At 35.1% G+C, this 23,044-nt stretch overlaps 1 protein-coding gene and 1 long non-coding RNA gene across 5 annotated transcripts; both read left to right on the forward strand.

Moving 5' to 3' along the window:
- The first annotated feature begins 1,056 nt into the window (after positions 1-1,056).
- On the forward strand, positions 1,057-12,351 carry coro2bb (coronin, actin binding protein, 2Bb). Of its 2 annotated transcripts, XM_052596846.1 has the most exons (12): positions 1,057-1,170; positions 2,583-2,783; positions 6,836-6,952; positions 7,031-7,180; positions 7,266-7,430; positions 8,525-8,641; positions 8,713-8,817; positions 8,898-8,994; positions 10,161-10,273; positions 10,393-10,483; positions 10,582-10,715; positions 11,645-12,351. In XM_052596846.1, exons 1-12 carry the CDS (start codon positions 1,156-1,158, stop codon positions 11,762-11,764), a joined length of 1,425 nt encoding a protein of 474 aa, XP_052452806.1. In that variant the 5' UTR covers positions 1,057-1,155; the 3' UTR covers positions 11,765-12,351. The 2 variants fall into 2 exon arrangements, with proteins under 2 accessions (XP_052452806.1, XP_052452807.1); XM_052596847.1 differs by lacking the exon at positions 1,057-1,170 and having other exon boundaries at positions 2,648-2,783; positions 6,804-6,952.
- Positions 12,352-14,340: 1,989 nt separating this feature from the next.
- On the forward strand, positions 14,341-20,606 carry LOC128013704 (uncharacterized). 3 transcript variants are annotated; one of them, XR_008183386.1, is made up of 8 exons: positions 14,341-14,397; positions 14,583-14,690; positions 14,790-14,840; positions 15,097-15,267; positions 15,411-15,536; positions 15,784-15,995; positions 18,291-18,371; positions 19,686-20,606. It is a non-coding gene; the product is annotated as an uncharacterized LOC128013704 (long non-coding RNA). The 3 variants fall into 3 exon arrangements; XR_008183385.1 differs by lacking the exon at positions 14,790-14,840; XR_008183387.1 differs by lacking the exon at positions 14,790-14,840 and having other exon boundaries at positions 14,348-14,397; positions 15,784-15,984.
- The last annotated feature ends 2,438 nt before the right edge of the window (positions 20,607-23,044 follow it).

Raw genomic sequence — 23,044 nt, forward strand, 5'->3', positions numbered from 1 at the left:
AGGCAAAAACAGGCAAATATATTCAAGATATAATGAGAAAGATGCAATGGAAACACACGTGAATATCTTAGTGTTAAAAATCTTTTAACGAAAAAGTAAGTTTTTGCATTTACCAAAACAAGAAGTGATTAAGAAATTGGAGCGCAAATGTGAAAAATAAAAGCTTCTGGAATATGGATTAGCAGACGTCAGGCCACTATAAACCTTTAAATCTAGACTTTGTGGGTGTGTTTCAGCTCATAATGTTCACAGCCAGAAACTGCTGCAATTAAACCTGCGTCAAATGAACTCACCAAACCTCCAAATGAATCAGATGTGCTAAAATAAGATCTAACAGCCACATCACACAGAAGAGAAGTCGGTCTGAAACATGAGCTCATCTGTGTCTTTATTACAGTCAATCCAGGACAGGACAGGAAGGGCGTCATGGAGCAAACCACACAAAGTTTGGCGTGTATTTCTCTCCTCCGGGCCAGACGGCATGAAGAAGGAGCTGTGTTTGCCAGATCAGGTCTGAACCCTGAAGATGCATGTGTGCCTGTGTGTTTGACAGAACATGTTATAGTTTGTCTTATTATTAGTGTTTATATATTCAAGCAAATGAATCAGTCTGGCAATGTGACAACTTGCCCCGGTCTTGTTATAAGCGTTATACTGTGTATGAAAACGCTCATTCTGGATAAAGAACAGTAGACCCAAAATATCAGGTGAATGCATTTCTAAATGAAGTTTTAGTCTTCAAAACATCAAGTTTACTCCAGTACAAATCAATGTTTGGAGTCATTCTTCATAATTCACCCCATATTCACCCCATATTTAACTAAGCATTTTACATGACGTAAAAAAATAAAATCAGATTTTGACTTGTGATGAAGCTTTTTCTGCGCGATGCACCTGTGAACTGAACACACAGATGTATCCAGCACATGATAAAGAAGATCAGAGCTGAATTCAGCATGACAGTCAGACACTGCATGTGTTATATAATCACCAGAGAGAGAGAGAGAGAGATGAGGGAGGAGTCGTGTGTGTGTGTGTGTGTGTGTGTGTGTTTGACTCACACACTCAGCAGCAGCAGCAGATGTGTGTCATTTACTTCTCTTCACCATCTCCAGCAGCAGAAGATCATCTGGAGCTCAAAGAGAGCAGATCTTCATGACCAAAGTCAAGGTAAGAAGACTGGCACGAGATAGAAATGGTCAGGAACTAGTTGAGTCTACAGCTAAAAGAGCAGGTTTCCCAGAGAAAATCTAAATGTATTAATATTTTTTTTTAAGTATTTTTATAATGAATATATATTTTTTGCACAATTCATTCATGAATAAAAAATGTATAATATAATACAATTGTATTTTGAGATTATATTATGAATAAAAAGCTTATTTTTTATAGTGAACATTTTATAATATATTTTTTCAGGTCTCATATTTTAATAGTATGTATTTTTTTCATGAGTAAAAAGTTTATAGTATGATCTAATATAAATATATTTATAAGATTACAGTATATTATGGATACATTTTTTTAAATAATGAATATATTTTTTATTTAATGCCCAAAGATATTATATTTTATGACCATATTTTATAATGAATATATATATATATATATATATATATATATATATTTTTTTTTTTGATATTTTTTTACTGCACGATATCACCAATTAAATCTTTATTATTTACAAATTATAAACAATATTATTAAAAATTACCAAAGCTTCCATGGCTTTATTTTGTTAGCTATTTGTAATGCAAAGTAATATTCTTATCTCGTTTTGTATTAAAACATATTTAAACATCAACATTTTTTTTGTTTTAGTGAGTTAAATAGTGCTTGTCGTGCATTCAGTGGTGCTCATGTTGTCTTCATATGAAGATATTAATATAATGCACTTCCCTTCTTGAGCAGAGGGTGCGGATGGATTCCCATTGTGTTTGAATCCCTGAAGATTGGGTTCGAGTCGAGCGTGCGTGTGAAGGAAAGAATATAATAAGAAGGAAACACACGGAGGCAAAGCAGGAATTGAGCTGAAACAATAGCAAACAATGAGAACAACACAAACCACAGGATGAGAGAATCACACAACAGTCTTTTACTAGTCAGAGTCATTTATTTTCATTTCCATGTGATCATACCCCACTTTTTACTCACTGTTAGTCAAGTCAGACTTATAAAGGAGCGGGAAACATTGACTCTGTGTTTCTCTTCATCTGCTATATAGGCTGAAGAAGATTATCTTTCTTCTGCCTGATTAAATACTGGAGTTACACAATCTTGTGAATGCATCGTCACCGCGAGAGAGAGAGAGAAAAAGAGAGAGAAAATGGGTCATGTTCTCTGTTTGATCGCTGACGTTAACACGTGGGATGTGGCAGCTGTCAAACTCTGCATCCCTTTATAAACCTCAGAAGCATTCATTAAACAGAAGCATGCAGGAACTGTTCAACTGAGAGCATATCATGGGAAAAAATGAGGGATTAGACGTGAATAACGTGTCACTATGAATAGATAGATGTGTGTTACTGGTGCTGCTGGTGGTGTGTGTGTAACCAGTGCTCTCTCGCTGTGTTTGGATGCAGATGTCGTGGCACTCCATGTACAGGAGCTCCAAGTTCCGGCACGTTTATGGAAAAGCGGGAAGCAGGGAACAGTGTTACGAGGGAATTCCCATCACTCACAGCGTCCATGACAACCACTTCTGTGCCGTTAACCCCAAATTCCTGGCCGTGGTCACCGAGAGCGCGGGAGGAGGAGCGTTCCTCGTTATCCCACTTCATAAGGTAAGAGTTAACACCTAACCGTACTCTGCTGAAGCATAGTCCTACGGTGTATACGCAAACCATTATGACCAATTATACAACTAAGCATAACCAAATTGTACATACCAAAATAAACTAGACTAACTAGCTCAACAGCTATGCTAATAAAGCATAATGACTATACTGTTTAGACTAAAACGTGTTAGTTTAACAATGCAATCAATTAAAGTGTAGCTGTATTGTGCATATTAATTACACCAATTATATGTCTGCACACTAATTTGATTTCAACCATACATACTCAAACAAACTAGTTTAACTAGATTAACCCACTATGCAGCTGAAGCATTACCATACTGTGCATACTAAAAGAAACTAGTTTAACCTTCCAATCAGTTATAGTGTAGCTGTACTGTATATATTAAACCTAGTTCAATCATCCAATCAATTCAAACACATTCATACTGTTCATACTAAAAGAAACTAGTGTAACAAATCAAAATAAAATCATGTGAATAGTAAAGCACACTAGTTTAACCAACTGTATTGTGCATGCTAAAACATTTTAAACAACCAAAGCATTGTCATACTGTACATATGAAAACAAACCAGTTTAACCAACTTTTAAACGGGAATATAACTGTACTTTGCATACTAGAACCAACTAGCTTGACCAACCAAATATAAGTGACTATCATACTGTGGATGTGAAAACAAACTAGTTAAACAACATGAAGCATAACTTTACAAAAACTAGTTTAACCATCCAATTAAAGCAGTCATACTGTGCATATGGAAACGAACTAGCAGAGGTGGAAAGAGTACAAACATATTCTACTCAAGTAAAAGTACCATTACATGAATGAAATTTTACTTAAGTACAAGTAAAAGTACCAGTCTAAAAATGGGACCAAGGGTGTCAGACTCAGTTCCTGGAGAGCCACAGTCGTGCACAGTCTAGATATAACCCTAATTAAACACACCTGATCCAGCTTATCTAATCATTTAGGTTTATTTGAAAACTACATGATATGTGTGCTGGAGCAGGGTTAGAACTAAACTCTTCAGGGCTACGGCCCTACAGGAACTGAGTTTGACACCCCTGGCACAGGCCTATTAATCTCAAACTAGTTGTTTTTAATTAAAGGAATCAGTTATTTAGAATAATAAGACATTTGGGCTGTTACCAGGCAAATTAGTATCAACAAACTCATCTTTTCAATGCAGACGAAATGCAGAAGCTTCATCGGAAGTGGCATTTAGATGTATTTACACACTGTTTAGTGAAGGACAAGAATGCATTTAACCTGCAGTTACAAATGCATGAATAATGTTTTGATATACAAGGCATAAAATGTTGAATACTCATTTGAAATGATAAGAAATTAATTATAAAAAAAAAAAAAATCAAAAGATACTTTAAATGTGAAATTAAAATGGCCAGTATGTGTCAGCAAGTCACTGTTAATAAGTGAGTCACTGCGATTGAACCGAATCATTTAAACGGTTGATTCATTCAGGAACGAAACACGGTCAAGTTGCTCAGAGACGCAAAACTGTGCTTTGGTGGCTATGTTTGGAATTATTTTTTGTTGTAAAAATAGAGCAAAAACAGGCAATATGGTATCTAAAACGCAAGTCTCTTAATTAACTTGTTTACTGACCTGTTTTTTAAAAAAAAAAAAAAACTAACTCTGACTAATTTTGTGATCATTCTAAATGCGCTTTACAAGACTGATTCACACAGTGAATGGACGCACTGTAAATGCGCGCGCACATTGTTAAAACAACAAAGATATTATCGCAGACGATATATATCGCACACTCCGCACCAGTCTTTTGGGCTAATTTGTGCAAAACCTTTTGCTAAAATCTCAAAGCTTCATTTTAACCACCAATGCAACGTTGCAATTATTTAGTTTCCAGGGAGCAAATTTTTTTTTTTTTTTTTTTTTTTTACTCAGTAATTAATGTGTTTTAAAATGTAGCGAAGTACAATACTTCAAACAAAAAATACTTAAGTAAAAGTACAATTACAGATTTTAAAAATTACTTTAAAAAGTAGAAGTACACAAAAAAGCTACTCAATTACAGTAACGCGAGTAAATGTAATTCGTTACTTTCCACCTCTGCAAACTAGTTTAACTAATCAGTTAGTGCTTAATCATACTGTCCATAAAAACAAACTAGTTTAACTAAACTATCCAACTGAAGCATAACTATAGTGTGCATACTAAAACAAACTAGTTTAACTAACTTTTCAACCGAAGCATAAATGTACTGTGCACAACTAGTTTCCAAATGAAACTTACTAACTTTCCAAATGAAGCATGACTGGACTGTTTATATTGAAACAAACTATCCACATAAACTAAAACAATCTAGTTTAACCAAATGAAGCTTCAGCATACTGTGCAAAACTGAAACTAGTTTAACCAACCAATCAAGGCAAAGTCATATTGTACATGCTAAAACAAACTAGTCAGTTAAATTGTAGTTGCATACCAAGTGAAGCATAATCATACCTTGCAAAACCATCCAACCAGTTATAACCAAGTAATTTGACCAACCAATTGAAGCATAACTACTTTCTACATACTAAATATTGTTTAAACATCAGATGATTTTAAAGGATAACAACTGGTTTAACATCCAATTAACTACAGAACAACCCTTCTCTATGTAATGAAACAAACTAGTTTAATGAACCATTAGGAGGGAGCATAACCGTTCAGGATGCAAAAGTACTAGTTTATCCATCCATCCAGTGAAAGCACAGAACCAGAACTAACTGGTGTAATGTTTTGGTCTCAGTACTATCACAGTACGTGATATTAGAGACAGTAGTGGTCCATAAGCGTGTGTTTTGGAGGATGTATTGATATCAGTGTCTCTGGGAGAGATAGATGGAGAAACCTGTGACTGGTACAGAAACTCAATCAGCTCTTTGTTAGACTGAGACTAGTTAGTTCAGTCCTCAAGTGCACACGCGCTACTGAGTCAAAACCACATCAGAAATCTGTTTTATCAAACTTAAGCGTAGTGAGAGCGTAGTGAATCAAATGATTTTCTGTTAGCAAATTAATACTAGTTTAGGTAATGTGGCTGCTTAGATTTCTGTGGAACCAGAAAGAATAGATTGTAGCGCCGCCTTCTGGTAGAAATAAGAACTGAAATATAGAAAATTATTAGAGAAAGAGAAATAAAACCCTATATTGCAGGGTGACAAAATACAGTTTAGTTAACACACAGCGGGGCACATATGAGGTAAATTGTCAGTTGCACAGTAATCTCCAAAAAGTTGAGAAAAATACCTTATTTGTAAAAATGTAAGACAATGCCATCTTCACCTGCATATGATATGTGTATTAAAATATGTTATTGGCTATTTAATTGGATTTTTCATTTTGGCATTTTGGTTTTTCAACGACATTTAAACTGTAAAACAATTATGAAACATGAAATACAGACTGAAATGCATAAAAAAGAACAATACGGCATGCAATAAATAAATATATAAAATAATCAAAAGAAAATTAAACAGTAACTAATGAATACATAATTCTATTTAAGATTTATTTACAAATATTATTTAGCTTTGATTTATTTTTCAGTTTTACTAACTTCAGTAGCTCAACCTAAACATGTTTTATTTCAGTAATTTTCCAAGACAATTTTTCTAATTTAAAATTTTAATTAATTCTTAATAATTATTTTTTTTAGGTTTTTTTATTACATTTTTATTTTATTTTATCTTGATTCTAAATCAATAAAAACGCTGTAAATATTTTTGATCTCACTGTAACTAATATATAAAGTTATAAAACCTACTGTATGTGACGACTTGCCCCGACCTCACATTAATGAATACTGTTATAAAGTGATCGTGTCTTAATTTATGTCAGTGTTGTGTTATTATATTAACCGATAAAAAAGCATATGAGATTGCTATTTAGTTTGACAGAGACCAGCATACAACACCACTGCTAGAGAACACGTTTGACTAGTGCGATCTAAGCAAATTTCCCGTGTGACAACTAGCCCCGGTCTGAATATGAGCTCATGTCCCTCAGCCGGGGAGAATAGACCCTCATCACCCAAAGGTGTGCGGTCACCAGGGCAGCGTGATGGACATCAAGTGGAGTCCGTTCATGGACAACATCATCGCGTCCAGCTCCGAGGACTGTACGGTGAGAGTCTAACCAGTGAACGCTGATGATTACAGCGACCACATTTCCGCCAATGCAGCCGTGACCTTTGACCCCCAGGTGAGAATCTGGCAGATTCCTGACGGCGGTCTGAGGAGGAACATGACCGAGGCTCTGATGATCCTGATTGGTCACAGCCGTAGGGCGGGGCTTATCGAGTGGCATCCCACCTGCAGCGGCATCCTGCTGAGCGCCGGATACGACTGCAAGGTCACCTCCACCACCAGACCTAACTCTGACTAACACACAGTGAGCTGAACCACAGACCCGTGATGTTCCGATGTTTGTGTGACAGATTGTGATCTGGAACCTGGAGGAGGGCGTGGCTGTGAAGATGATTGACAGCCATCCAGACGTCATCCTCTGTATGTCCTTCAACACTGATGGAAGTTTACTGGCCACTAGCTGTAAGGATAAAAAACTGAGGATTATTGATCCACGTTCAGGGAAAGTTCTTCAGGTGAGAGCTTTATGTTTTTGAATTAGCATTTTTATAGTTTTATAAATAAGTATTTGTATTTTTAAATGAATAAATTATGAATTTGATATTTTTATATGTTATATTTAAAATATTTTATCTACGATTGTTTGTATTAAATATATTATGTTGGAAATAAAATATATTTTTGCGTTAATCTAATTGCTGTTGAAAAATTATACATTTTTTTTAATAATAAATATAAAAATATATATTTAACTCAATTTAATCCGATTCGGTTTCATCTTTTTTTATTTAAAATAAAACATTATGTAATGTTGTTATTTAACTTTTTTGTTTATATTTTAGCTACACATTATATTTAATCATACATGTTTGTTTAATTAAATGTATTATGTTGTAAACAAATTCTATTTTTGCGTTTTTCCAATTTGGTGTCACAGAATAATTACATTTTTTGTTGTTTATAATAAATATAAACAAATAAATATATTTTAATGTCTTTTAAAATGAACAGTTCTATTATATAATGTAATTAATATATAAAGAATTATATTCCTATATATTAATAAAATATGTATTATATATTTGTTTAATATTTTTATTAAAAAATTTTTGATGTATATGTTAACTACATAATATTTTTGTTTTAAATATTAAACTAGTTTATATTTTAATATGTTTATTTAACTAATTCTATTTTGTCAGAAATACATGTCATTTTTGCATTATTTTAATTTTGTTTTACTAAATTATATATATATATATATATATATATATATATTTATTTATTTTTTTTTTTTTTTCATAATAAACATAAAAACTATGCATAAAATTGTTTTTAAATTATTTTTTTTTGATATTCTGTACTTTTAGATTTAAATTCTACCTATACATTATATTTAACTGTTCATGTGTGTATAATTTGTTTATATGCTTAAATGTTTAAATGTAAAATGTTTACATTTAAATATTTTTTTTTGCATGATAAATACATGAATATCTCTATAGTTTGACTAAAAAAATATTTATTTAAAAATGTATTTTTAATTTTACATTTTTACGTTTATATTTGAACCGATCCTGCTTGTTAAACTCTGTGTTCATCTGAACAGGAAGCAGACTGTAAAAGCTCCCGAGTGAACCGCGTGGTGTTTCTGGGTAATCTGAAGCTCGTCCTCACCACAGGCGTCTCCAGTTGGAACACTAGACAGATTGCATTGTGGGATCAGGTAGGGTGTAAACTGTTCTCTAAACAAGAATAAGTCATCAGACTCCTTCAGACATGTGTGGAAACCTGCAGGAGGATCTGTGCGCTCCCATCACAGAGGAGGAGATCGACGGTCTGGCCGGAGTCCTCTTCCCCTTCTATGATGCTGACACACACATGCTTTATCTGGCCGGGAAGGTGAGCGAGTCTGCTGTTAAACATCTGAATCCCGCAGGACTGTGGCTCATCTGACTGTGGAGATGCTCTGACCTCCACAGGGAGACGGGAACATCAGGTATTACGAGGTGAGTGCTGAGAAACCCTTCCTGCAGTTCCTGATGGAGTTCAGATCGCCGGCTCCGCAGAAGGGTCTGGGTGAGTTACTCTCACCGAATCACCCATAGTTTCCATCCAAAGTTACATATCAAGACACACAATTGAATGCTTATGAACACATTTATTTTATTTTATTGTTTTAGAATTCAAATATTTGTATAAATCTTAATAAATAAATGTTATGGTGTTTCCCAATTTTTCAAGCATTGCTTCAGTTATTTTTGAGTAAAATAAAATGACAATAAAATCTATAAGAAACATAAAAACATAAATCCTTTTTTTTTTTTTTACTGAAAATGAAATGCATGAAGTCAAATAAAATAAATTAAGTAAAAAAATATATAATATAGTGCTGTTAAAAAATTTATTGTGATTAATCGAATCCAAAATACAATTTTCTGTTCACATAATATATGTGCGTGTGCTGTGTATGTTATATAAAACTATATATATATATATATATATATATATATATATATATATATATATATACATATATTCAATATATAAACATGTTTTTGTGAAATATATACATGCATTTGTATTTATATATAAATAATAAATATACACAGTACACACACACAGATATATTGTGTGAACAAAAAAAAAAAAAATTAATGAAAGTATAATGTTTTACAATTAAAAACTAAATTAAATTATATGGTGTTTTGCTTCAGGTTTTTAAGTTTTTATTCAACTAAAATAAAATCACGTACAATTTTTTAAGAAATAAAACAATAGAAGTGTTGATGAAAATAAATTAAAAAACGGAAAATAAAATGTAAAGTAAAAGTTTTAAAAATTGCTGTTATATTACACAATTTTGGTTTTATTATTTTATTTTATATTTGAATTTGTTTATTTAATACTGAAATATTGGAGCATATTAATAAACTAAATTATATGATATGGTGTTTTCCAATTATTACAATTATCCAAGTTATTATTGAAGTAAAAATTGTATTGCAATAAAATCCATAAGAAATGGAATCAATAAAAATAATATAAATGTTTTTTAAAAATAAATTGAAAAACAATATTATAAAATAATAAAGTATATATAGTATCCAAATACAAGAAAATAAATAAATTGAAAGTAATACAAATTATGTATTTTTTCATAAAAATAAAATAAAAGAAGGAAAGACAAAGGTAAGTGTGTGGTGAATGAGTCTGATCTGATGCTGATGTCGGTGTGTGTGCAGGTGTGATGGCCAAACGCGGCGTGGATGTGAGCGAGTGTGAGATCTTCAGGTTTTATAAGCTGGTGACTCTGAAAGGTCTGGTGGAGCCCATCTCCATGATCGTCCCGCGCAGGGTGAGCAAACACGAGTGAAGTCAAACACAGCACATCATGCCATTACGCACTGAAAACTCACACCTTCAGTAGTGTTTGCAGCTGTTTTGTGTTTTAAACGTGATCTATGTCCGCTGCAGTCTGAGACGTATCAGGAGGATATTTTCCCGATGACGGCGGGCACAGAATCAGCTCTGTCTGCTGCCGAGTGGCTCAGAGGGATTGACAGAGGTGACGTCTCGTGATGAACATGATCCGACTTCATTCATGCGTTTGATCTGTGTGTGAACTGTAAAGTCATCTGTGTGTGTGTGTGTGTGTGTGTACAGGGCCACTGCTGATTTCTCTTAAAGAAGCTTATAAACGTCCAAATCCAGCGGGTCTCAGAGCGTCTGAACGGGACAGACGGACGGTGAAGGGCATCGACCTACTGGAGAACATCACACCAAACACTGACAAAGAGGTGTGTGTGTCTGTGTGAGAGGGAGAGAGAGTGTGTGTGTGTGTGTGTGTGTGTGGGTGTGCGTGAGAGGGAGAGAAAGAGAGAGTGTGTGTGCGTGAGAGGGAGAGCGTGTGTGAGTGTGCATGTGTGTGTATGTCTGTCTGTATGTATGTGTGTGCATGTGTGTGTGTGTGTGTGTATGTCTGTCTGTATGTGTGTGTGTGTGTAAATTATTCCATTCCTTTTTTGTTCACAATTTGTACAGTTTCCCAACTTTTTTGGAATCAGGTTTGTATATATATATATATATATATATATATATATATATGGCAAATGAAGCTTTCTCGATAAACATGCATTAAAGCTTTCTGCGTGCTTCATCTACAGCTGTGTCTCATTACAGCAGCTGCCTTCACATCTGGTTTCTGTGCTTGGACAACATGTTATCTGATATTAAAGCTTTAGTTCTGTGCATTTTTCACTGAAGTATTTTCAAATGAACCAAGTGATTAAGCAAGTCCATTGCAAAAACTAACACAGATATCCAAACATTAAGTAAATGTACTTTTATAGCTGGACAAATAGCATTATTAATAAAGAATGAATGTGGTTTTGTGAATATTTTGGGGTCTTCAGATCAAACCGGTGCTTCAGACATTATAAATCAGGTATTTTTAGCAAAACAAATCCATCACAAGCTTCGGTGTCAAATTTAGCATCACACTATAAATAATATTTCATCTCTTTGGTTTCTTTGACCAAGCTGTCTTAGGTTTTTTAGGTGAAATATTTATTTTTATTATTTTTTTAAACTTTTTATATTGCCCATAAGAGGTTGTTTTTTGTTTTTTTCTAAAGAGAAGACTCCATTTGCTCTCTGTATAATCTTTTTATGCCTACAAAAGAAAGAAAAGTGAGATATTAAGGAGATTTTTCTGTCTCATAAGCAGCTCCTGAAGATGGTCTTCAAGCAGCAGGATGAAATTAGGAAACTCAAAGATGAACTGGGAGAAAAAGACGAGAGAATCCGACAACTGGAGCTAGAGCTCAGGAACCTGAGAAACACGTGACGAGCAGAACAGAGCTGCCTGTTCATGCTGTTAAGATTACACTGAAAATAAAAATAGTTTTATGATTTTTATGGAATTGAATAACATTATTGAAGATGGATGTACATTATTACGGCTGGCAATTGCGGTTTTAAAGGAACAGTTCACCAGAAAATGAAAATTTATGCATTATTTACCCCCCCCCCCCATGTTTGTCAAACCCCTATGCTGATATTTTTCATTATAATGACAGCTGATATCTTGAAGCTTTGCAGTGTTATTTAGCATGTATGCTCATTATCTTTAAAACAGAAGCTAAACATTTTCCATAGTTAGACATACAGGTCTATGATGACATATTGGTGAGTAACTGATGCATTTTCATGTTTTTATGAACTCATTCTTTAAGATACAGATGTGCAAATGAAGTCTTGATGTTTACAAGTTCAAACCGATGCCTCTTCACGTGTAGAGGAAGCGTATGAAGTTCTTCAGGCTGTTCAGTAGATGGCGCTAGAGGAGAGCGAAACTCACCTCAAAGTCTTAGTCTGCTCTGTATATACAAGAGATCTTGAAATGTTCACTCTACGAATAAAATATTTCTCAAACACTGTGAATCTGTTTATGTTCCACAAGAACCAATAGTTTTAATTCCCATTCACAGCGAGAATGGTCGATTTATGAGCAATATCACACGAGTAGATGTGAGATAGGCTACAGTATGGGTGTAAAGAGAGAAAGGAGTAACCGTGTACAAACACACACACACAGAGGCCTGTGTGTGTGTGCATAGGCCTATCCGAAGTTCCGATCTGATTCGAAAGATTCGCGAACCTGAAGTTCCACCTAAAACAAATGATTCCCGATCCGTACACCGAAGTCCCGATCTGGCGTGTCCTGTGAACTGTGGGGCTATTAATAATAAAGTTAAATTGAACTAATGATCATAGCTGTGCTTTTGGGAAACGCACTCCAGAATAAAGAATCCTAAATCTAAATTAAATGATTCGTGACCTGGCTCCAAAGTCGCGATAAACGATTTGGGATCCGATTGGAGCTCTTTGAAGCAGTGAATCATTTTGCCAGGCATGGTTTAATTTAAAGTATCAAAAGGCTCAGTTTCACAAGTCACTATGCTATTTTAAATAATCACCCGCGATATTAAAATTCGAAAACGTATGGCTTTAATTCGATTTTTGATATTTTTGAATAATCGGAGAGTTGCCTCATAAATGACTCACTCAATTGAATCAGTTCGTCTCTTTTGGCGTCTTCAGCCATGTTTTTACGACACCATCAGTAGGCTACGACGGGCTTAGCTCGCTAATTTTATGACAAATGAAAAATGTGTTGTTTTTAAATAAGATATTTCCAATATTTCCATTCCAAAGATAACATCCAACACAAATCTATGAACATATTCAGATGAGGTAACCGGTTTCACTCCATTCATATTTTTCTATATTTTAAAGTTTGACAGTTCAAGAGGAAATTATTCCAGGCACATCATCTTATTGACATATAAACCACACATTTTAGGGGTTATTTTATGTAGTGGATATTGTTCTAGGAGTGGGGTTCAGTTAAGAAGAGCCGAGATGCTCTTGTTTACCTCCAGGATCAGTGACCTGAATGTGGATCTCTCACCTCATTCAGAATGAATGACAGATCGGTGCAAACAGTCATTCAGGGTCTGCGCCCGACACACAACCTCCCACAGCATGTGTCCTGGAACACAGCAACAGCTCTTTGAAAACCTCCGCCAAAGACTTGATGAAAATGTCAACGGTAGTGCTCCGGTTTCACAAAGAAAGAAGAATTTCTGTCATTTGTCTAGTCGTGGCCAGAATGAAATCACCTCCAGCTGAATATTTGAGGCTGGAATCCAATATCAGAAGATGAACTTCAGCAATATCTTTTACTCAGAGCTACCATGTACTACAAAAACAGAATGCCTTGGGATACAAAATAAAATATAAAATAAATGGTTCACCCAAAATGTAAATTAATTATTTAATCATTTATATTTTGAATTATACATTATAGTTATGATTAAGCACTCCACAATGTACAAACAAAACTTTTGGCTATGTCAATAATTTAACCCAAAAATCGAGCAAGCAACTTCTCCGACTCACTCTACGAGTTCCTTTACCAGACTGAGAGAAACACTTAAAAAGTATAAGCCCCTCCCACTAGGACTAAACCATTAAACAATTGATGGTAACAAATAAGTTCAAGAAAGACAAAACAATTAAATAGCGACTTAGTTGTAACAAAGGCATAACTATAAGCACCAAAAAAATATACAGAAATATACAACCCAGACAGCACATGTACGTCTGGCCGACGTCGGCCCAATATCGAAACGTCGGCCTCTATACCTAAAACATCTATAAAACATCGGCCTGGCGGAGGCCGATATAATTTGGTCAGTGCTCTGTTCTCCAGCTCATCAGTCGTCGGCCCTGAGTTGGTTCACGACCGCGGGCCGATGCCGCGCTTCTCTGTGTGCGCGTGCCCAGTATTCGTCTCTTTTAGCCACCCAGAGAGAGAGAAGAGGATAATCCCAGCGACATCTGTGGCTCTGATCTATTTTATAGAAACGGTTTAGTGTCTTCGGAAAAGTCCGTTATCATTTTAGCAGTTTTCAGGTAGGCTAACTAACATATAGATTGAGCTCTTGTTGATGAAACTCTGGGCTTTTAATCAAATCTTCGATTTGATTAAAACAAAATGATTTTTAAATTAATTATTGAATGATTATTGAATGAGACTGTACTTTATAAATGTAATGTTTTAACTCTAGATGTTTGTGTAAATGCTGTGTGTGCTTGAGTCCTGCGCGAGCGGGGAGCAGAGTTGCCATGGAAACGGGGCGTCAACACAAAAACCGTTACTGGCAAGCAGTAATCTCCGTCTCTCCCTGCAGTTTACACTGTTTTGGGTAAGTTTAGTCGCTAAAATCACACAAATATTACATACAAATGTTCCTGACACGTTTTTTGCTTGTTATTGACATGTTTCAATTAAATTTATTTTATAGAAACGGTTTAGTTTCTTCGAAAAAGTCCGTTAGCATCTTAGCAGTTTTCAGGTAGGCTAACTCTATAGATTGAGCTCTTGTTGATGAAACTCTGGGCTTTTAATCAAATCTTAGTGTGTGTATGAGATATTTTGATGGCACTTTGAATGTTTTGCTGGTGATTTGTCAGTATGTTATTGGAAAAGGCTGATTTACTGAATCGATGACGTCACTTACAGTGAGAATGTAATCGGCTGAAATCAAGTTGACATTAGTTTTGATATTTCATGATAAACATATATTAATACAAATTGTTCTGTGATTTCAGGAGGACAGAAAGAAACTCTACAGAACAGAAGTGAAGCTCCAAGATTTCAACATTTCTGAAGGGAGATTCTGACTTAGAAATACAGGTGACCTGAAGAAGCTCATGAAAAACATGAATATGCCTTTTTCAGAATACATTTCACCAATTTTAAGAAGTCCCTGACATCATAACGTAAGTCACACTCAACCTAAAACTAAAAATATAGATTGTGTTATTTTAAGATTATATTTTTAGTAGTAGAATATGTATATTACATGTTATTATAATTGTTATATATTATTCTGTCTTTTATCTCCATTTCACCTCTACTCTAGCTTGTTTCCTTCTAATGAACCTGGAACTGCAGAGTAAATATTGTTGACTCTGTGTCAGATTGCTTGTTTTGTTCCTGGACTCTTCAGTGATGATGAGCAGAGTCTGAGTGAACCTGCTGTCAGACAGTGAGTACCGTGGGGTTTCAGTCAGGGCCTTCAGTAAAAAACTGTTAGATACCTGTACACATCTTACACATCTCTGTTACAGCTAACGCAGCCATATGTGTAAAGGTGCGGTTACACCAGCCTTTGAACGTGCAAAATTATTTCGGACGCCGCTGCGAATATGGGCGGGAGCAAGATATAACGGTTTCCCCTTATCACAACATGGGTTAATCTGTGTACAATTGTTTAATTATGTCATCCTGGTTAGGGTTGGCCTGATTGACGATGTCATCGTCCATCGCCGATGGCTGATAGACATCACGATGCTGCGCCGGCAAACAGCGTCATCAGCTCCAGTATCTCGCCCGTGCATCTGTTGTCATGCGACAGAGAAGTCACGTTCTATAGACAGTTTCTATAGACAGTTGTGTACGTGCTGACAGCTGGTTGCCCAGGCTATGGATTAAAGGTAATACTGTTGTAAGTAGTGTTCATTTTCTCCTAAATACCGATCATTTCGCTTCATTAGACCTCAATGTATCACCAGTAGCCAACGGTATTGATTTGGTCCTTTTTTTTGTCTGGACATCCACACAGCACCACAGTATTATCAACTAGAGATCAACCGATAGTGGATTTTTCCAATACTGATAGCTAGTTTGGACCACACTGGCCGATACCGATTTATAAACCAATAGTTTTTAAAATGAATACTGAACAAAATGGATACTGAATGAGAGCAGCGGTCTGCGGTCGCGCTGTGGGTTCCCGGGTTTGTGTCCATTCTCGGACCATTCCATGTATTTCAACTGTAGAAAAGGTTGTTCCGAGCCGAAACTGACTTCTTTCATATTTGTCGACCAATATACAGAAAACTACATCAGTATATCATCATAAACACAAACGTTTTTGTCTTACATGAATGTAAACAGATGAGAAAGAAAACACACACGTACAGTATTTTTGTTTAAAGAGACAACAGCCTAATAAACGCGCTGTCTGTCATTAATGTTAATCAAAGAACAAAAGAAACAAAAGAAAATCATTCACTGATCTCGACTGAATATATTTAATAACTTTAATTGATTAATCTTTATTTTATTTATAAAAAGAAAACTATGCAGTGTTTTTAAACTTTTAATTACAGTTTCTGTACCTGAAATTTTGTTTAGTTGTATTTAGGATATTGCTAATTGATTTGTTTGTTCATATCTTACTACTGACTGGTTACTTCTCTTTAACACTTTAATATTTTTATTAATTAATTGTTTTTGTTATGGTATTTTTTTTTTTAAGCACAGGCAAAATTCCTCTTGCAGTGTTTTGTAAGCTGCTGATTTTTGCTCATGTTATTCAGCTGTAACAGAATGCTTTGTAAAAAGACAGAAACATGTTTCACATCTAAATGTTTGACTTAATTTTTTTATATTGGATTTTTTATCTTATTGGAATCGAAACTAGGAATCGATAAGCAGAATCGGAATTGGAATCGATAAAATTCAAACGATACCCAACCCTACACACCGAACGCATCACATTATTTTTGCTGCTATTTTAGAACAGTGCATGATTATCTAATCATGTGCAGCGTCTTTGAGAAGTCACAGTTATCACACACACCGGATGCGTCACATTCAATTCAAGCAGCGGTCTAAACTGTTTATTTAATCACCAAACGGACATAAGTTTGCTTCAGGAATGAACTATGTGGCATATGTGTTTAAAGTTCAGTGTTAAAAAAAAAAGAGCAAACGGAAAGAAAACGCGCAATCTGTATTACAGCTTTCTATATGAAGCATACAGACTGTATTAGAGCCACAGAAAGACCAACGTTTTGCTGTAAAATGCACAATACATAATTTATAGCCTAGGGTGAAGTCATTATGTAAATTTACAATGATTTGAGATTAATATAATGTTATTTAATAGAAAACTATGTGAACGGCTGCATTTAAACTCGCGTTTGAAGTTTCCCACTCTGTGCAGCGCACAGTGTCACATGGCAAAACAAACGCAATACGGAAAAATATCTCCATGGATTTTGCAGATAGTTCTACAAATCAACTATCGGTGCCGATTAACCAGCAAAACCAATGAATCGGTTGACCTCTTTTATAACAATGTGCATGATACAATACTCATCAAATAATAAAGAACTCTTTTCATGTCCCTTGACTCAGATTAAAAAGTAATCACGGCCAACAAAATAACTTGTGCTTGGTGTTAACTGTTAGCCACTCATAGCACTCGTAGTTGCAATCTTTGAAATGGTGCATAAAAATGTTGCTGGCCTTCAGTTTAGGTTTAGGTCTTCCTTTCTCAGTTGTAGGTCTTCATTTCTCAGTTATTCTCTTTTTTTCTGCAAAATAGCACCTTAAAAAAGCATTTTAGTAGATTGGCAACCAGGTCTGTAGGCTGTATTTTCTTTTCATTTAATTTCATTTTCGTACTTTGGAAATCCCTGACTAAAAGGGCAGTCTAACGCTGGGGGTAGCACTGGGCACGTCTCTAGACCCAGAGGGTGTGCTGTCAGTGAATTTCAAAATTTGATTTGCTGATGATTCTGTCACTAATGCTCGTAACAAATCAGATGTGACTTCTTTCATCAAAAGGGTAGCACAATCTGTAGTGCTGGCCATATACTTTTTGTAATGTAGGATATTCCAGGTCAACCTCAACTAAACTAATCACAAGCAATTTGTGAACATTACACAAATGTAAATGATAACTAAATAGTCTTTAAAAGCTTTTTTCACACAGTTTTGTTTTTTATAGGGCCAGCAGAGCCCTGCTCACCCTGACGGCCCACCGCTGCTGTCAGACAACATCTCAAAGTTGCTATAAACTGCAGGACCAGTAAGTACAACCTTGAACATACACAACTGTTTCATAAGTTTGGGAAGGTATGGTTTTTTGTGTTTTTGAAAATCTTTTATGGCAACCACAGTTTAACATATGAAATGAATACAATTCACTACAATTTAAAATAAGTTTTCTATTTGAATATATTTAGAGAAGTAATTTATTCCTGTGATGGTAAAGCTGTATTTTCAGCATCATTACTCTGTCTTCAGTGTCACATGATCTTCAGAAATCATTCTTATATTCTGATTTGCTTCTGAAGAAACATTTCTGACTATTATCAGTGTTGAAAACAGCTGTGTTCCTTCACTTTTTCAGGATTCTATGATGAATAAAGTTTTAAAACAGTACAGTGTTTGAAACAGAAATGTCTGTTTTAACTTTTGATAATTGATAAGACAGTGATAATAATTGAAAATATTTATTGAGCAGCAAATCAGAATGATTTCTGAAGGATCATGTGACACTGAAGACTGGAGTAATAAAAATTAGCTTAGATCACAGAAATAAATTACATTTCACAATATATTCACGTAGAAAACTGTTGTTAAATTGTAATATTTCACAATATTACATTTTTTTTTACTTGCTTTTGATCAAATAAAGGCAGCCTTGTTGAGCAGAAGAGACTTTTCTCAAAGAGGTAAAAAGAAAATCGTACTGACCCCAAACTTTTAACGGTAGTATAAATTACAAATATAATGTTCCACCTACTGAAATGTATATTCCATTCTAAAGAGATGCCTGTTCCACAAATATTACATTTACAGGGATCACGTGAAACACTTCATCAATAAACTGATTTTTGAGAGCATTAGTGGCAGTGTGTCGATTTTTGTTTATTGATTGGTGAATTGGAAGTGGATGTGCGTTTATTAAACCTACTTGTGATTAAATCAGATATATATATATATATATATATATATATATATATATATATATATATATATATATATATATATAGCAAAATAAGCTCAAATTGAGGCAGCAGCATCTATGGTGCATGGCCTGTAGTGAGGTCACTAAATTCTAACACCAAGAATTTATCAGAGTCCACTAAAGGAAGCAAAACCTATTGGTATTTTACTTTGAAAATAGCCTTCCAAATAATATTTGGGGCTCGGACACACTTTTTTGTTGTTGTTTAAATTAAATTAAAATACATAGTTTAGTATTCACACAACACATCTAATAATAACCATGCACTCCAGTTATATGTGATTAAATAAATAATATTTTGTCTGAAATAATATGAACAGCAGCAGCTATTCTAAACTTTCTCCTTTTTATTTCCTGTTTCTATCTCAGGATGGCCATCCCAAGGTTTCTAGAGATTACACCAGCTCCAGACTGAATCCAAACTCACTCGTGAAGACTTCAGATGACACCAACGCTCACAGAGACTACAGACGACAACTGTACATGAACACACAAAACAAATATTATCCTTATTTTGCCTATAAGGGTAAATTTGATGATTTTCAAACTGCTTTATTGTAACGTCTCTTATATCTGTAAATGAACAATATTTACTCTCTGAGTTATGTGGACCTACATGTCCCCTTTTATTTGTAAGCATCACTTTAAAAATGTTGAAAGATAATGTTAATGTTAACTGAATACAAAACTAGAGACTTGTTTAGTAAGATTTTATCAGAAAATATTTTTGAACTTTTATCATGAAATTTAAAACATTTTAATTGCTTAATTAGTATTGTTTGCCTGGTTTTATTTTGTGTTTATGTAACTCTTTTAAAAAAGTTCTTGGTATAAAGTTAGCATGCGATGCTGACAGCACTGAACACATGACTTTTTATTATGAACTAGATGGTCTTCCCAGTGAGTCTCAGTCATCTCTGGCTTTTTAAACTGTAACCTTGAAACATGCATTTCCTGTAAACCTACTTTGAAATAAGTATTGTCAAAAGGTGCTATACTCATACAACATTTAACCATACAAGGACTGTAGTAATGGTTATTTTTGTTTTAACTATGGGTTTACTGCAAAAGCTGTAGTAAAATCATGGTGATTGTAGTAAAACTATGGTTGATTTTGTTTTTTCTATGGTTTTATTGCAAAAGCTGTAGTAAAATCATGGTTAATGTTCAAAAGACTACAAATAATCCCGAATTATACACTTTTGATCAAAGCATCTGGTAAATGTTATTGTATTTGTACATGTAATATGAAATAAATGAAAATATTAATAAAGTTGCGTCTGTTCTTGAGAGTGGTATGTATTTTATTATAAACCAGCGGCGGTAGCCGCGGGTGGTCCGTAACGATGAGCAAAACGCCGGTGAACCGCGTCCACGCAGAGCGGCCGGGATGTATCGTCTCAGCATCGGCCGGAGAGCATTTCCGATCAGAGGCCGACGTCGCCGAGACATCTTGCCTATTAGCAAACGCTCCCTGAGCGATATCGTCCCGATGGAATTTTGTAGGTCGGCTCGACATCGGCACAACGTATGTGTGCTGTCTGGGAACCATTTCAAACAACACAAACTAAATTCATTATTATGGTTTACCAAAGCATCAAACAAACACCATTCTCCCCCTCCGGCATGAGACCAATTAAGTGTGCCTTCTATTGGCGGGAAACAGGTATTTAAAAATGGTGGCAAGGTAGTGCCCGGGTTTCTTCTGTTTGTTATGTGGAAATGTTCCAGTACGTAAGTATGACTGTTTACTTTATGTAAGTGGATGATTGAAAACAATAAACATCTAACATGCTAACCGGTCTTGTCTGTATTCTCAACAATATCCAAATTAACATAATAAAATTATTGACTCACAAAGTGTTAACCTGAACAAAAATGGTGAGAACAGGATCAACACTTAAACAATACACAATCAATTACACACACACACATACCTGATGTTAACTGGTGTTACATTGCGGAAAACAAATATGTGTCGTTGTATGAAAAGTCTATGCATGCCTAGTGTGTTGTGTTCTAAGTCCAGTGCCACAGTCTCTAGTCACAGTGCCCCACTGTGACACTAGCCCACGAATATCCAATCCATGCGCTCAGATTTTGTTAACCGTACCCTCGATTTTTGAATCTGTACCCACAAATTCATAATCTGCATGCACACTTTTCCAATCCGTTCCCATGGATTTGTAAACTGTAGCTTCATGCAGCAAGCTCCTACATGTTAACATACAGTTTTAATGAATATTATTATGTGGAATGGGTCTACAGCAAAGTGTTTTAAGTAATTCTCTGTATGTTTTTCTCATACAGGTGAAACATTGTTGAAAACATGCAGCCTGTCTCTACTGTGGAGTCGCCGGCTTTCAGTCAGCTCCTTAGCATGATAACATAGATTTCATTTTTAAGCAGCATTTACATATACAGTAGCTACAGACCAAAAGTTTGGACACACCTTCTCTTTCAAAGAGTTTTCTTTATTTTCCTGGCTATATATGTATGTATGTATATATGGATGTATGGATGTTTTTAAGGGCTCAACACAACAGCTTTTATGATTCTTGATAACTTTACTTTTTGATTCTGAATATATTATTCAGGTGTTTTGTTATTTATTTCAGAAATCCTTGTGATATACAATATTCAGTTTGTGCTGGTCTGACTTAATAAAAATAGTGTTTAAAAATTACTTTCTGTTTTACTCTGTGTTTGTATATAGACCATAACGCATAAAAGCGCATGTATTTTAATCCTCTTCGAGAGCTTGGAGCGGTTTGCGAATCATTTGAGTCAGTTCGGGAGTTGGGAGCGTGATTCATTTTAATCAGTTCGGGAGTTGGGAGCGTGAATCAGTTCGGGAGTTTGGAGCGGGTATCATTTTAATCAGTTCGGGAGTTCGGATTGGGTTCGCGAATCATTTGAGTCAGTTCGGGGGTTCGGAGCGGCTTCGCGGATCATTTGAATCAGTTCGAGAGCTCGGAGAGTGTTCGAGAATCATTTGAGTCAGTTCAGGAGTTCGGAGTGGGATCGCGAATCATTTGAATCAGTTCGGGAGTTCAGAGTGTTGTTCAGAGCGTTGAGTCAGATCGGGAGTTCGGAGCGGCATCGCGAATCATTTGAGTCAGTTCGTGAGTTCGGAGCGGGATCGCGAATCATTTGAGTCAGTTCTGGAGTTCAAAGCGGGTTCGCGAATCATTTGAGTCAGTGTGGCAGTCCGGAGCGTAAATCATTTGAGTCAGTTCGGGAGTTCGGAGCGTGAATCATTTTAATCGGTTCGGGAGTTCGAAGCGGGATAGCGAAACATTTGAGTCATTTCGGGAGTTCCATTTTTTTTTCTCTTTAGAACACAAAAAGGAACTTTTGCATGATAAACAGACCGACATAACTGGTAATTTCCTGAAGATCTAGTGATTACTGGGCGAACTATTTCTTTTAAATGTGGTGGGTTTTTTTACTTGCGTGTAAGTGAAATACCGATGTGCCCCAGTGAATTTTTTTACAGATAAATCCTTGTCTTATGGCGGAAATTACCATATAATGACATAATCATTTTTTTAAAATTATATTTCATGCAATGCTGTCATGTGCTTTTTATCAGCTGCTTGGCATTAGAATTAATGGGGCCAGATCTCAAAATAATAACTAATTTGATGCAAGAAATAGCAATTCGCGATTCAGTTTGATTTATTCAAATAGTTCACTCAGCGTTTCTCATTGCTCATCATTTCTCT

This window comes from Carassius gibelio, chromosome B25 (genome assembly GCF_023724105.1).
Source record: "Carassius gibelio isolate Cgi1373 ecotype wild population from Czech Republic chromosome B25, carGib1.2-hapl.c, whole genome shotgun sequence".
Classification (NCBI taxonomy): domain Eukaryota; kingdom Metazoa; phylum Chordata; class Actinopteri; order Cypriniformes; family Cyprinidae; genus Carassius; species Carassius gibelio.